The following is a 15,220-nucleotide window of genomic DNA, read 5'->3' on the forward strand; positions in this document are numbered from 1 at the left end:
ATGTTTACTGTATGCAAGGGAACAGTGGCAAGATTTATTACCAAAAATAAATGTAGGGGGTGAATGCAACTAGTAACTTTTACTTTGAATACTATTTAATTGAGCTACTTTTAACTTGTACTTGGGTATTTTATGTATGACTTACTTGTTCTTGTTTTTGAGTACAATTTTAATCCATTAAGAGTACTTCTACTTGAGTATGGTATATCAGTACTCTTTACACCTCTGCTGAGGGGTAAAGTGTTCATTCATGTGTGTGACTCATCTCATAAAAACAGCTTTTATAATAGTAGTAAACAAAAATAAACAGTCTTAAAATGACTTCTTTTTGTTTATGTTTTCTCCAGGCTTCTCTCGATTCCAAAAGGATTTTCTTACCTGAGCGACAACGGATATGTCAAAAAGCAGATGGAAATGTGGAAAAAGGCAGGTTTCACTACGCACAGTTATTTGATCGCTCCTTCAAAAACCCACTCTTCCTTCATTGTTGCTGTGTCCTTTCAGGTGTATAATCGGCAATATGTGGATATGATAGAGGGACGACTAAACAAGGCTCTTACTACGTACCGAAAACCAGTTAATAATGACAGCTATGTACGGCGCAGCAGTCAGAGGTGCTTCTTTATTTCATTACCCATTTTATCAGTGACAAAGCATTTATTATTAGCTTTGACTGAAAACTGACAAAATTGAGAAAATATATCAATCTTTTTAACATGAACATTTAGTGTATGACAAAGCAAAAATAGTGTTGCTTCACACTGCTCCTACAGGGAGGCAGAGGTACTGTCTGCCTCCTGTGTTTTTTTCCTGAGCCACAGAGGTAATATTTTCACCTGTGTTTGTTTATTTGTTTGTATGTTAGCAGGAATATGTCAAAAGTACTCAACAGATTACAACGAAAGTTTAAACAAAGATTGACGTTACGCCATCAAAGATTCCACCAAATTTTGGAGGGGATCTCAATCAATATACTGATGCTGCATCAGTTTCAAAAATTGAAAAATCCCTTTCTCTCATCATTGGCAAAATCTCGGTTCGTTATTGATCGATCTTTATGAAATTTGACTCAGTTATGTAGGATTTGGTTGGATCAACTAACCCCCACACTGAGTTTCATTCGTATTGGATCTGAATTGTGCATTTCATCACAATTTATTGAAAAAATGGGGATGACCATACATTTGGACCTACTATATGGTTATTAATGGGGATAGAGATTTCATGATGTTGGGGCAGGTCTGTCAGAGAGTGGTTTAGCTAAGGGGGACTGACCCACAGTTTAAAAGTTAAGATTGCTAGCCAACTTGTGTGTGGGTATAAAAAAGGTGGCAATGCTATATTTGCTATGTATTAACAGTGTAATAATATTAATGTAACATTGTGTAACGTTTCTGCCTGTGTGTGAGGTAGCGAGTTTCAGCGCCACAAAGTGTACCCCCCTGTGCACTTGTATGGTCAGCTGGCTCATGAGAAGACTGGCTGCAAACTCCTCAAAAAACAGGTACGATTAACGCTGCTTGTGAAAAACAATACATGCATTGTGCTTTATTGTCAAATTTCATTGACAGTCCATTGTTGTTATTGTAAAAAAAAATATTAATTGCTTGTTGCATGTTCATTGCTTACTAGGGATGTCCCGATCAGGTTTTTTTGCCCCTGAGTCCGAGTCTTTTGATTTTGAGAATTGGCCGACACCGATTCCCAATCCGATACTTCTATAATACATTAAAAAGATAAAGCTTATAAACCTTATTTTAACATTCAACCCTAAACAGAGCACTTCTGTGACATAGCTTGATCAATCAAGCAATACATTAAAAGATAATTTACTTTAGACTTTAGTGCAAGATTAAATAATATTAAATAAAATTGTCTAATATAAAAATGAATAGTGCCTCATCTTAAAATACCCAACAGGCATGTTAACAAATGAGAAAATAAAAGTGCCACAGTGCTGTAAAGTTAAGCCAGTAATGTGCTTTTAGGAACTACTAATGCTTACTCTCCTCATTTAGTTTCACAGATTGAAATGTATGTTTTTCTTGATGAAAAGTATGACATCTTAATTTTGTTGGCATTGCAGGTGCAGAGCATGTAAAGTATTAGCTCCTAACTAGATTAAGTGTCATTGAGGCTGTCAATCAATGCTTACCGAGGGCTGTGATTGGAGGAAACCCTCCTCCCTCCTCTCAGCTTTTATAGGAGGGGCGGGGCCAACAGTGAAAGTTGATGGTGCATGATAATCCAATAATAAAGGAGGGGTGAAGATACGGCCTATTACCACAAAGCTGTAATTCAAGCTGTGCATTAATTTAGAACACATGAAGTACATAATGTATTAAGTTGAATTTAGATCACTATTAGACACAGAACTGTGACTACTCTTCCTGGAATCCTCTTTTTTTTCAGTTTTAATCAAATCGGAAGACAATAATTAATCAATTCTAACACGTCTTTATTTTAATTTTACAGTTTTATTTTTGTTTTCTAACCTCAGTAAAAGTACACAATACTAGCAGTGACCATCTCCAGGGGGGTATCACACAAAACCAGAATAAGGGATAAAGCCTGGAAAAATCAGCTATACTTTATAAACCTATTCCCAAGTAGGTTGAACACGATTATCCAGGACAAGTAACCATGGTAATTTAGCCTCTACAGTAAACATGCTGCAGAGCAGGTTAACAACCAGGATAAAGTTATTCCTGTTGTTGCTCTGCTGTCAGTGTTGTGAGAAATGAGTGTTTTACAGAATGTCCATGGTTTTTATACATGTTTCTTCACCCAAATATTATAGTCATTTAATTTGACTTTTGGTTTTAATATTTTTTATTATCGTTTATATATAAAGACAAAAATAACATATAAAGGGTTTCACATTATTCTGACATACTTTTTTTAAGTTTATCATAGAGTAGAATAGAATAGAATTGACCTTTATTGATATCCCAGAGGAAAAATTCACAAAAAAAAAAAGTTCAGTAAATTAATCAAGATTAGAACTCAAGTCCCCTCTGCACATGCCTGGGGGGCAGTCACTCTTATCTTTTTACAAGAAAATACTCCAAATTCAAATAAGAGTTGGACTATAGATCAGTCAACAAAATTACATTTGTAATCAGGTTTTGGGGTTTAGTTTCTCTTTAAATGAGTTATTAGTATTGCTTTTTCTTATATTTGTGACATTGCGATCTCATTCTATGTACTCTAACACAGCTTATACTTTCTCAATCAACTGTTTAGTTTTTCAAGAGCAAATTAAAAGCCTTTAACCTTGAGTTAAGTTTGGCTGTTTTTATATAATATTTAATTCCTATTCTTTTTAAAATTGTATTATTACAAGAGTAAACTAAAACACTACTTTTCTATATATCTACTTAGCGCACATTCAATTTATGTTTGTCATATAAAATGTGTTATACAAGTACACTTGACTCTGTGTTTTGTTTCATACAGTAACTCTTCACTACATTGCAGCAAAAAGTATCCACAACTACTTGAATGGTAATGGTGTATTTTTTCGGTCTTGTAGAATGTAGTTTCAGATCTCAGCTACACTGTGCGATCTCCAGTCCTGGAAACCTGGGAGGGTGTCAAACAACTGAAGGCAGCACTTTGGGCTCTGGTCAGCTGTTGTTCTGTTCGGGTTTCAGAAATGCATACATTTTTTTTCTTTAGGCAAATAACTTCTACAGTGAGTTTACTCGTTTTTTCCTTTCCTAGGGAAACATTGGTTCATCAAACTGGGGCCTAAACCTGCTGCTGGAGAACAAAGTGATTCCTGACATCATGGCTTTGGCACACCACTGTGAGGTTCTGTCACTCAGAGGGTACAGTTTATTGTTATTACAACTAACAAGGGGATTTTAATTTTTTTTTTAAAGTACCTGCATTTTTTTTACTTTAAAGTTGATAAAGATACATTTTATCAGATAAAAAAAATATTATTTGCTTATAAAAAAGAATGAGAAGGTGGAAATTAGCTTTTGAAAGTTTGTTTTGATCTCTACTGTAAACACTCTCTAATTGGCCTTGTCAAAAAAGTTTTGCACATTGCATTGTCGGATATGAAGTCCCTTAAACGGATGCATATACTGTAAGTCTCTTTACTTAATTATTTCTGTGATTTATTGCGTTATTTTGCCAGACAAGGAGGACAGTGATTCGCTTGACAACATTTTTGTTCTCGTTCTTTCACCTCTCTCTCAGTGGCTATGCGTAGCTCTCTGCATGAAAGCGGATCCCTATGCCTGATGTGCCTCCAAAAAATCCTGACTACGCATCAGAAGCAGAAATTAAGCTTTAGAGTCTGTCAGCACATGTTTCACTGAGATCTATTCAGATATTTTGCATTTCGTCGTGACTGTACTTGATCCTCATCATTGTCTTTTGATTTGAGAACTTGTTAATTTTGACTACCTTTCAGCAGCCCAGTCATTTATAGGCCTGTAGATTAGTATTTACTGTATATCTGAAGGAGTCAAGTTAAAAATGTCATTTTGTGTCTTTTTTTATTGTATTGTGCATTGTTGGAATGCCAGTGCTAAATAAATATTTTTAATCAATTTAATCAAAAATAATATTTTTGTCTGATTTAAATCTAGACCTGATTGGCACAATGCTCTTTCTATTCTGCCAAAGAAGTATTTCTTTCAACTCAAATAAAAATGTTATATGTACTGTGAATGAGTAAGAATGTAAAATAAACTCTAATATTGCCTTGCTTTCTGTGCAGGACATGTCTGTATGTGCTTGGCTTCATTAGTAAGACCAGGCAGGGCTGTGACACATTGAAGCAGCATGGCTGGGACGCTGTGAGGCACAGCCGCAGTTCTCTGTGGCCAGTCGTAGCTGAAGAGTTAGAGACAGGATTGGACTTTTGTCAAACAACCTCTGACCTCGGTAACGTTAAGCTTACCGAGCCCAACAGCACCAGTCACAAAAGTAAGACCAAACTGGAAAATTTGAGACTAGTAGTGGTTTGTGTCCAACCCACTGCAAATACCTGATTAATTTCTGATTCACAATCCTGAATTCCCCCTTTGGGGATCAATAAAACACATCTTTTATGTCTCAAGGCTTGACAAGAGGGATGCACACGTCATTTGTGAGGAAAACTGCCACAGAAAAAGAGAGAACTCTCAGCATTGGAGATGATGATGAAGAGGACACTGAGAACCAACATGGAAGCTGCCATGACCAACTGGGTGAAGATTGGCATTTAAGAGGCAGAGAAAACCAGTTTAAATCCCACAGTCAAAGCTTTAACAGTGACAACTCCTCCTGCTTATCCTCCCCAAGCTCCAGCCCTTCCAAGGATATTCTTCTCTCCACTGAAGCCACAGATGGTGCCAACCTTTCCAGCACTACAGGAACCACACAGTCCTCAGCCCTCCGCCTGTGTTCCTCACTTCTCTCACTTCCAAAGTCCTACTTTATGTATCGTGCCCGTCCTAGCGGCTCTCTCACTTCTGTCCGCAGGACGCAGTCTCTGAAGTATTCTTCACATTGCACCCAAAGCAGCTCTTTGGGCCATTCTGGCTCCAGAGAAGCTTCAGGGAAATCCAGGTGGAAGTATTCCCACACTGGGTGCACAAGTTCCCAGGATGCTCAGGGCTACGCCACCCTCAGGAGACTGCAGCACCAACGCATCCAGCCATCGCTGTCCCGCTGTGAGTCTCTGGGCTCTCTAGCCAAAGACATCCTCTTGGCCAATGCTATTACTATGAAATCAGAAAGTCTGGACTCCACACACTGGCATCAAGAAGGTAGGGATTCCAAAACCTTCCTACACTCACTTATTCACAACATGCTTTTGTCTAATAATCAACATCGTCTATAGCATGACTGATTCATTGGCTGTTTATAATGTGTCAACTTATAACTTTGCAAATTAAAACAAACACTACACTTTTGTGCCCTATGATAATAAAGTCCTCGTGAAAACACGCTGTTAAGATACATCAAGGAGAGCACTGTAGCTTCTTTACGCAAGTTTTACAGAGTGTATTACAGCGTTTTAGCGTCATATAAGTTTCATCTTTATGAAATAAACAAAGACGTGTGCGGGAGAGCGTGCACGAGCCCCGTTTTCCTCGTGCACAACTCTGTTTACAAGTTGGTGTGGACATCGGTCATACAAGCTTACCTTACAAAAGAAGATTTGCACTTTTCCCACTATGTCAGACTCGCCACCGGTAAGTGAAAATCCATTTTAAAGGACCCGGTGCACACCGAGCACGAGTACGTACGACGGCCTTTCGTAAACATGATTGACAATTAGGAGGACCAATAGTCTTGATGATCCAACCGGAAGCTAAACATCGTCTACAATACCTTTAATGTTCTTATTTCATATACATACCAATGTATTAGATTATCGGCTAATATATTGCATATCGTCTTTTTCAGCAACCAAAATTTGGTATATTGGCCCTAGAAATTCCATATGGATTGGGCTCTGTTTTTGAGAGCCATCAGACGAGGGTCTGTGAAAAACATCAACATTTTAATTATTAAAGCAGGAGTGCGTGGGGTCCCGTGTTCAACACGCCCATGTGAGGTGAAACGTGGACAAAAAAGTTGTTTGAAGAAGGGAATGAGTGACCTGCCTCTCCAGTAAATCAAAAAGTAACACAAAAGTAGCAGCGGCAGCCAAAACTGAAGATCCGAGGCATTCTTGAGGTTTAAAAAATGTATTATTTATTACAGGAATGACATGTCAACACGTTTTAACTCAACAGAGTTTTTATCAGCACATGATTAAAACAAGTAAAAACAGGTGCTTGTGCTGTGCAAGAGAGATCATGTGATAATCATGTGACAAAAAGACAACAAAAAACATACATAGACAGGCAACCATTAAACATATTATAGAGCTTTTTAAAAGATAGGTATATTGTGATTTCATGATGCAAATACATTATATTTGTCATTGTGCAAGGATTATACTGTTATATTGTTGAGAGATATTCAAAAGATAATTGTCTATTTCATAATAATTAAATAAAATATAAATAATGTTATACATATCATTGTGGACTAAATAGCTCATATTAATATATTATATTGGAGTGGGAAGACACCTAAAACCAGCTAAATTTGAGGACTTCACTATATGTGTATAAAAGGCTCCTTTTCTGGCCACCATTGGTTTCAGAACCTTTCATATAAAGACAATCAGAGCCTCTTACCGTGAATGATGGAGCCTCCGTATGGAAACAAGGTTTTTCAATAATCGTAGTGAAATACTTTGGGAAACAAAGTGGGGAAAAAACAAAAGGCAAGAGCAGGATGAGAAAACAAATGTTGGTCTTCCTGTCTTCAGGTTTATGAGGGCGCTCTCTTGACAAAGAAGAGCTGCTGAGCCCGATCAACAAAACCACGTTACAGCGCTCATCGTCTCTGCGCTCCTTTGTCACCTCCACCACTTTAAACCCCTCAGAGGAATACATGGGCCTGGCTTTGCCCTTTGACATCAGCAACATGCTCCAGGTAAGGTCAACTATCCACACAGACTTTTTGTTCCAACATCACAATTAGGACCATAGGGTTTGATCACCTGAAGTTTACAAAGTCCTATACACACAGCATCATTCATAAGTAAATTGTTGGTTTTTTGGTTCTTTCAGATCAAAGAAAGGCCATATTTTAAGAAGATGATCAGCCTGCATTCTGTAGAGGGTTCTGATGGATTCTGCTCTACAGATTCAAGTGGTGAGATATGAAAAGCTGAGATTTAATGAGGACCTTGTGAGACTACGTTAACACTATGACCCGCATTACTGTAACTATAACATATTACGTCATCAGATGCTGAATGATATTAAAGCTGCTGGCAATAAAGATAGACATATTGATCAAAATAAAGACATACAGTAGTATAGGCCTCATATAAATCAAAGGTATTTCTTCCACAAAACGGGATGATTTACTCATAAAAAATGCCAAAGGTTAAGAATGCTGTTTGCATTGTTTTTCATTCCATCAAAAACATTGGGTTTGTTGACAAATGGTCATGTGACTTGAACTTCAGAGAAGTTTTGCGCATTGCATTGTGGCATTTGAAATCCCAAAGAATGCAAAGATGGCGCAGAAGCAAAAAAGTTTCAGAAGAGAGAGTAGAATCCTGGTTCTGCTGCAACTTATCTGAAATGCCTCACGTCATCACGCAAAGTTTACAATACATGACTGCAATGTTTAAAGTTACATTTCTGATATCTAAGAAGTGTTTACTTATTGTTTTTCTACCTTTTTACACTGGGTTATTGGGTTTATTTGTCAAAAAAGGAAGACGATGTTTCCTTTTTTTTTAGTTTATAGTGTTTTCTGTGATATGACGTCACTCTGTGAGACATTAAATGTCGTCCGTACTCGGGTGTTGCTGTGGAAAGCCACATTATCAACATCCGCCATTGTTTTGGCACAGTTTTGAATCCGTGAAAAGAACAGAAATGTGTTGGGAAGTCCCTTTGGTAGTGTGTTTGATGGCAGCCTGGCTTCGATAGTTGATGAGAACACATTTTTCATGAAATGCAGGTACAGTTTAAAAAATGTTAGGGATTGTCACCGTCAGCTTTAAAGAAACATAGGTCTGCCAGTGCAGAAGGGATGTAGGCGGGGCCAGAGATGAGGACTGAACATAATGACAACCTTGGGATGGGTAACATAAAAGACAAGTAAAATAAATAAAATCATAAAACACCTGGAACAAAAAAAAAACAATAGTCTTTGCTGTGGTAACTATCATCACTTCTTCATGTATTGTTTGGAATAAAATGGGTATTAAATTAAAATACTCTGTTATATGCCTGTTTCATTCTCAGAACCAGGTGTTGGGTGTCAGCCAACCAGGTTTCACTTTAAACTCTGTATTCCAGATGTGACGGGTGGAAGCCAGGGAGAACGGCAGCTGCTGGATTCTGAAGAGGCGGAGTTTCAGGAGCACATAGAAAACAACTGTCTGTACTGTGGACTGTCTCAATTAGGTTTTAGCTGCCAACAAGGTACAAGCCTTATTTCTCCACATTCATGATATCAGTTCATGCGATTTTTGGCCCATTTTGAGCGATTTTTCACTTGTGTGTCTATTTTTGGGATCAGGCCGTGTCTCGGATAAATTGTGTGTCGTGCATCATGTTGTAAACATGGGGTCACGAGAAGTGATTAACACCTCAAGACGAGCTCCTGATCAGTAATCATATGGTCACAAGAAAATCAAACTTGTTTGAAATCCTAGTCGCCCCATGTGAAACCAGTTTAACTCAAACTCTCTCACTTTGCTTGCGCGAACACAGTAGGACCGCTGTAGAAGTGACAGACCCTACTGCCCACGTCTGCCCTGCTAGATCCTGGTCCACACACGTCGCCGCCTTTTCTTTGTTGAAGCTTCTCCGCAGAGAATGGCACAAATTGCCAAGGCAGCGTGTTTCTTTTTGTTTAGCATCACGAGTGTCAATTCACTTCTGGGTTATTCTTCTTCTTTTTTTTCGACGTCTTGTGTATGGACGTACAATGTGAGCAGTCAGGTCGCATTAAGCCTGGTATATGGTTTTGCGTCAGGACCTACACCGTTGACGTGACGCAGAGGTTGACCACCTGTAGATCTGCGTCGAGGGAACGTATCACTGTGCGATTGGCCGCCATGCCTCTAGGAGGTTGTGTGTGTGTTTACAGATGAGCATTAAAAAGCCCTTGTTTATCTTTCGGTCACAGAACACAATGTTTTATGTTTTTTAAGCATCTTAAAATGGAATTTATTTTTGAATTATTACTTACCTACCTAACCATGTATGTATTGTTAGACACAAACATGAAAACAACAGTTTCAAAACGTGCGCTTTATTTTTCAATATAAACATATGCAACATACAATAAAGTATAAAAGTGTATCGAGCGCAGTCACGCCGGGGGCCCCGACCCCACCGTAGAGCGGAGAGGGAGCGGTGAGGTAACCTGGTCCACGGCCCCGGGAAGCAGAGAGTTGAGTGTGGGACAGTGGTGTAAAACTTGCTTTAAACATAACGTCATGTCTGCTCTTCTGGTAGCCTTCTGCAGCATGTTGGTCATTGTTTACTGTAAATAAAACACACACACAAACACACTGTAGGTACAGAGACGAGGGAGAGTCATGATAATAACAGAAAACACACACCTTTTGTCCGTGATTGGACATAGTTAAACTTCACATTACCTTTCCTTTTCATTCAAACACACATTATTATTTTATTTTTCTATTTTTCCTATATCTGCATATGTTGTCAAATGTGAACACATATTCTGAATCTCTCTTTTTCTTTATGCGTACTGTTTAATAAATTATTTATTTGTTAATGTAAAAAAAAGCATGTTTTTTTCCACTGGGATAAACTTAGTTAAACCAAAAATCAAACTTACTTTTCACAGCACATTAAACAGTGTTTAGACCAGAAGACTCTAGATAGTAAACATTACCTTTTTTTGCTGTTTGTGTGAGAGCCATGTTTATTGCCAATCTTACACCCTAATACATTGATAATAAGCTATTTTTCCAATATCTTTATACTGACACTTAGTTGTTTACCTGTAACTGTTAAATTCAATTTGGAAATTGTTTCTCTTTAAAACTTTAAGCTAAGATTATACATTATTTTTTAATTTGATATACATTTCCATTTTCTATTTTTCAGATCTAATTGAAGTTCCAGTCTCTGAGTCATGGGGTTCGATTCTAGCCAATCAGCAGGGGCCCACAATCCTAGCTAAGCTCTCGGGTGTGTCTGGATGCAGTGTATCTGCATCCCAAGGCTCAGCTGGGAGCAATCGCAGCACAGAACTTGTTCTGGGTATGTGTCTACTTTCTTTTTTGGGTCTTCCAGTCAACTAGCCATTATGAATGTATAAACTCTGGAAACAATATTGAGAACATTGCAAGAATAATTATTTCCTTTGTTATGGTGGAGTCTGTGCAGGTTTACAGTTTTGTGTTCCATACTTTCTTTTGAAATTTGTGATACCACTCTGTGAAATATCCACCTGTTCCCATTTTTACCTGGTGTACATTGTGGAGAGTTCCTCCACCTTCTGGATGAGATTCTCACAGTGCTGGGTACAATAGATACTAGGGGTGTGTATTGCCTGGCATCTGACGATACGATTCATATCCTGATACATAGGTCGCGATACGATACGATATATCCCAATATTAAAGTAGAAGGCAATTATTGTGATTTTTTTTTAATATATGACTTAAGAAACAACTAATCTGTAAATGTGTACACCTTCATGAGAACATTATGTATGAAATATATTTTATTGGCATATTTTACACTCAAAACATTGGCGTTAAAATGCCATGAGCCAACAACTTAAAATAAATAAATAACATACAATCTGCCTGTGGATTTTAAACCAACTTTGACTTTAGTGCAACATGACTTTAGTGTAACTTTACTGAGGTACATGCCTAGAACAACAAATAAATGCAGAAAGTTAGTACTTTTTTTTTAGATTTTATTGAAAAACACAAGCTGGTCAACATGTCCAGGTTTCAGCTCACTTCTTTGTGCAGTTACAATGTCTCCTGCAGTGGAAAAGACATTCCTGGTTAAATAAAGGTAAAATAAATAAATAAAAATGTTCATTTTATTTTTTTGAATTAAAAAAAAAAAAAAAATCGATATGGATGCATTTTGAATCAATCCAAAAATTGCGCAACGTAATATTGTGATATATTGCAGAATCATTTTTTGTCAACACCCCTAATAGATACTATGGTGGGTGTCACTTGTCATGGCAAAATTACGATTGTCCTCGTTTGGAAACATGATTTGTCCTTTGGTTGAATGACGGGGTCCAGACGAAAACATGATGATTTTATAAAAGATTATTTTTTATAAACTAATTGAAAAGGAGTACAAAAAGGTCTTCCATCCTGCAGGAAGGGAAAGCGCCCAGCAACTCACGGAAAGTTTTCTGAGCACCAACCTTTACAGATTGGAGCAGCCCCCCTCTAAGATGAGAGGGAAGGAGGGTGTGAAGGGAGGAAGAAGTGGAAAATCACTGTTACTCTGCTTATCAGAGCTTTGGTATGAGACCTTGAGCAGAGACTGTTTTTTTGCTGGCACTGTGAATACAGCACAATCTGTCTGTACTGCGGGTAATCTAATCTAACATGACTCAGCAAAGGAGCAACGTCTCTGTTCAAAAGTACAACGATATAATGTAGTCATCGAGTAAAAAACACATGACAAATTCTACACATGAACACACATTTGATGATGTGATGATTTATATAATAATTGCCATAACACATTCATGTCAACAAATTTAGCTTCCATTTTACAGTACTGTCTGTAGATACAGACATCTGGTCAATCTTTATGTAATAGTAGTGTTGTGGTGGTCAAGACCGGTCTTGGTCTCGAGACCAAATTTTAAAGGTCTTGGTCTTGTCTCGGACTCTAAAGCATTTTGACTCGGTCTTGTCTCGGACTCGGGATTTTCCGTCAAGACCGTTCGAGACCAGCACTAATTCCTGCTATTTTTAAACTTTTTTATAATGTGATAATAACAAGAAGAAGAACGAGATAAAACAATCCTTTATTCATTATTTAATCCACCCCGTATAATGACCACAACCTTCCTTAATGTGACTGAGTGACGTTTGTGACACTCATACGTGTGTGGCTACGGTGTCAGTTTGGACCGCGGAGCGCAAGGGAGATATGAACTAATCACCGGTAAAAATCCCAGTAAAACTCCAGAAAACAATCACCATGAATAAATATTATCTCACTGGTAAAGACAGTAACTCTAACAACTGGTAAAATGATAAACTGGTGATATTACAGCCTGTGAAGGCTGGATAGGGGACGCACTTACTCTGCTTCTGGGTCCTAGTGCCAGCCGAGCGGTGAAGCCTGTTCCGTTTACCGTGTATACTGAGGTCCGTGTGTGTTTAATAAGTCTGTGTGTGTTTAATAAGTCCATGTGTGTCCGTGTGAAAGTCTGCATGTTTATGTCTCTGTCCATCCACTCTTTTCATTATATCCATGTCTTTTAAGGCTTTATTACATAATGTCAGCTGTCGTCCGGGCCGCCGCCATCTTTGATTATGTCGTCACCAGCGCGTCATCGCCGCAGAGTTGCACTAGCACAGAATGAGCCAAATAACTGTAAAGAGGTCTTATATTAGTCTGTTTTCTTTTTAAAGTGGTGTTTTTTTTGTGTCTTTAGACTCCAATTACATTAATGTATATAATATGTTCCCCACAATATAAACAGCTTCACAATATAATTATTTTTTCTAGTTTCTGTTTCCACTGTATCCAGAATAATAATAATAATTCTCAACAAGAACAATTGGTTGATTTGTCACATGACTGTTCCAGGGTTTGAGTTTGTTTTATTTAGTTTCACATCTACCTGTAGCTCTTTGTTTTTTAGACTGATGACAACTTGTTTGTAGTTTTATTTCAGAAAGTTTCACTTTTACAGTTACAGTTGGAAACCTTTGTTAATTTAATATCCTAGTTACATTACAGCAACCAAATTAAACTATATCAACTAAGTGAATTAATAAAAATAACCTGTGTAAAGGCTTTTTCAAACTAAAAAATTATCTTGTGAAATCTGTGACCTGTTGACCTGCACAGCTCAAAGAATCAGAATCAAGAATCATTATTTCTTGGCAGAAATACTTTTAAACACTTGCTGTACATTCAGCTGACATAAAAATATTGTTTTCAAATATGTAGAATAATTGTGAATTTATCAGTAGCAGTAGTAGTTTTAATATTTTAGTTAATTTTTTTCCAGGCACCTTTTTTGTCCGTCAAATGTATTTAAAATAAACTAAAATTAAAGAGAGAGTGTTTTTTAACTGTCGAACCTTGTCATAATATTATTTATTTATAGATTTTTTTAAATTGAAAAAAATAATGTTTATGGTCTTGGTCTCGATCTCGGCTTGTCTCGGTCTTGGGCTTGACTCGGTCTCGGCTCCAGAAAGTCTTGGTCTTGTCTTGGTCTCGGTGCATTCTGGTCTCGGGCAAGTCTTGGTCTCGGATAGTGCGGTCTTGAACACAACACTAATAGTTATAACATTTATGTATACACATGGTTTGAGGGCAAGGTTATAACATGTACAGGTTTATTTACATTATGTACAGCACAAAGACATGATGGTATGAACATGTGAAAAACTATGCCTGACAAATGTGAAAAATGTAGTCTGTAATTCTTGGTGTGTGTTAATATTATTGCTGCTAGTGTTGTTTATCATTTATTAATGGTTTTGTTTTTCATTTGTTTCTCATTTTATCATTCATTTGTTGTTGAGTTTACCTCACATCCATGTTGTTCTGTGTGGGTGTGTATTAATATTATTATTATTATTATTATGATTATTATTATTATTACTAGTGTTGTCTAACATTGTCTAACATTTCAGCCAAAAAAAAGATGCCAGACTTTCACACCAACACCATCAGAGAAGCAGTATCTGGGGCAGCACATAATCCCATTTGGGAAATATTGTGGCAAAACTATTAAGTGTCTGGTAGAAAATGACGTGGGATACGTTAAATTGTAAGTGTTTTTCACTAAAGAGAATCAAATACTTGGTATACTTTGTTTTTCTTAAATTAATTGTCATGTTCTGTATGCTGTAGTCTAGTAGACCGTCACATAAAAGAGAGCCAGGAACCAGGCAGGAGAGGACAAAATAATGATTGGGTGAAGGATTACCTGCTCCAATTTGTTAAATTAATCCCCCAAGTCTCCTGTCACCTGGAGGTGAATGTGGACAAAGCCATTTATGGCCAGGGTCGCCTCAAGTCCTTCACCTTTCAGGAAATGTGGCAGTGGTACAGCCTCCACAAGTGCCTTCAAGCTGACCCTCAAGCTGGAAGTGATCATGAGAGGAAGATGTCCCAGGAGGCTTTCTGCTCTGTGCGTCAGTGGCTGGTGATGAAGGAGGACGACATCAGCACAAAGACCATGAAGCGCTTCAGGTTGTACATCGTCAACAAAGAGAAAAAAGAGAAAGAGGTAGGTTAAGGTGACGTAACTAATAAGCAGAGTGCCTTTTATAAGATAAGATTTAAGACTATACTTAATCAGAATCAAAATCAGCTTCATTGTGCTCACACACACACACACACACACACACAAGGAATTTACATCAGTAAACCATGCTCTCTATGAACAAAGGTATGACATTACATATCAACATTAA

General features: G+C 37.6%; 2 protein-coding genes across 6 annotated transcripts in view; one reads left to right on the forward strand and one right to left on the reverse strand.

Moving 5' to 3' along the window:
* Positions 1–15,220, reverse strand: part of LOC114458605 (uncharacterized) — a 259,265-nt gene that overhangs the window by 209,337 nt on the left and 34,708 nt on the right. The window lies entirely within an intron of this gene.
* LOC114458622 (rapamycin-insensitive companion of mTOR-like) lies at positions 7,335–14,984 on the forward strand. The gene is made up of 6 exons (XM_028441051.1): positions 7,335–7,497; positions 7,635–7,719; positions 8,883–9,008; positions 10,671–10,826; positions 14,435–14,571; positions 14,655–14,984. The coding sequence occupies exons 1-5, from the start codon at positions 7,456–7,458 to the stop codon at positions 14,533–14,535; spliced, it is 510 nt and encodes a 169-aa protein (XP_028296852.1). The 5' UTR covers positions 7,335–7,455; the 3' UTR covers positions 14,536–14,571; positions 14,655–14,984.

The sequence above is a fragment of the Gouania willdenowi genome, unplaced genomic scaffold, assembly GCF_900634775.1.
Source record: "Gouania willdenowi unplaced genomic scaffold, fGouWil2.1 scaffold_14_arrow_ctg1, whole genome shotgun sequence".
In the NCBI taxonomy this organism is placed as follows: domain Eukaryota; kingdom Metazoa; phylum Chordata; class Actinopteri; order Blenniiformes; family Gobiesocidae; genus Gouania; species Gouania willdenowi.

Excerpts from the sequence above, each read along its gene's own strand:
- LOC114458622 (XM_028441051.1), top strand. The coding sequence starts at position 7,456 with ATGGGCCTGGCTTTGCCCTTTGACATCAGCAACATGCTCCAG. Across the intron at positions 7,720-8,882 it reads CTGCTCTACAGATTCAAGTG|ATGTGACGGGTGGAAGCCAG; the intron begins GTGAGATATGAA and ends TCTGTATTCCAG. Across the intron at positions 10,827-14,434 it reads CAGCACAGAACTTGTTCTGG|CCAAAAAAAAGATGCCAGAC; the intron begins GTATGTGTCTAC and ends CTAACATTTCAG.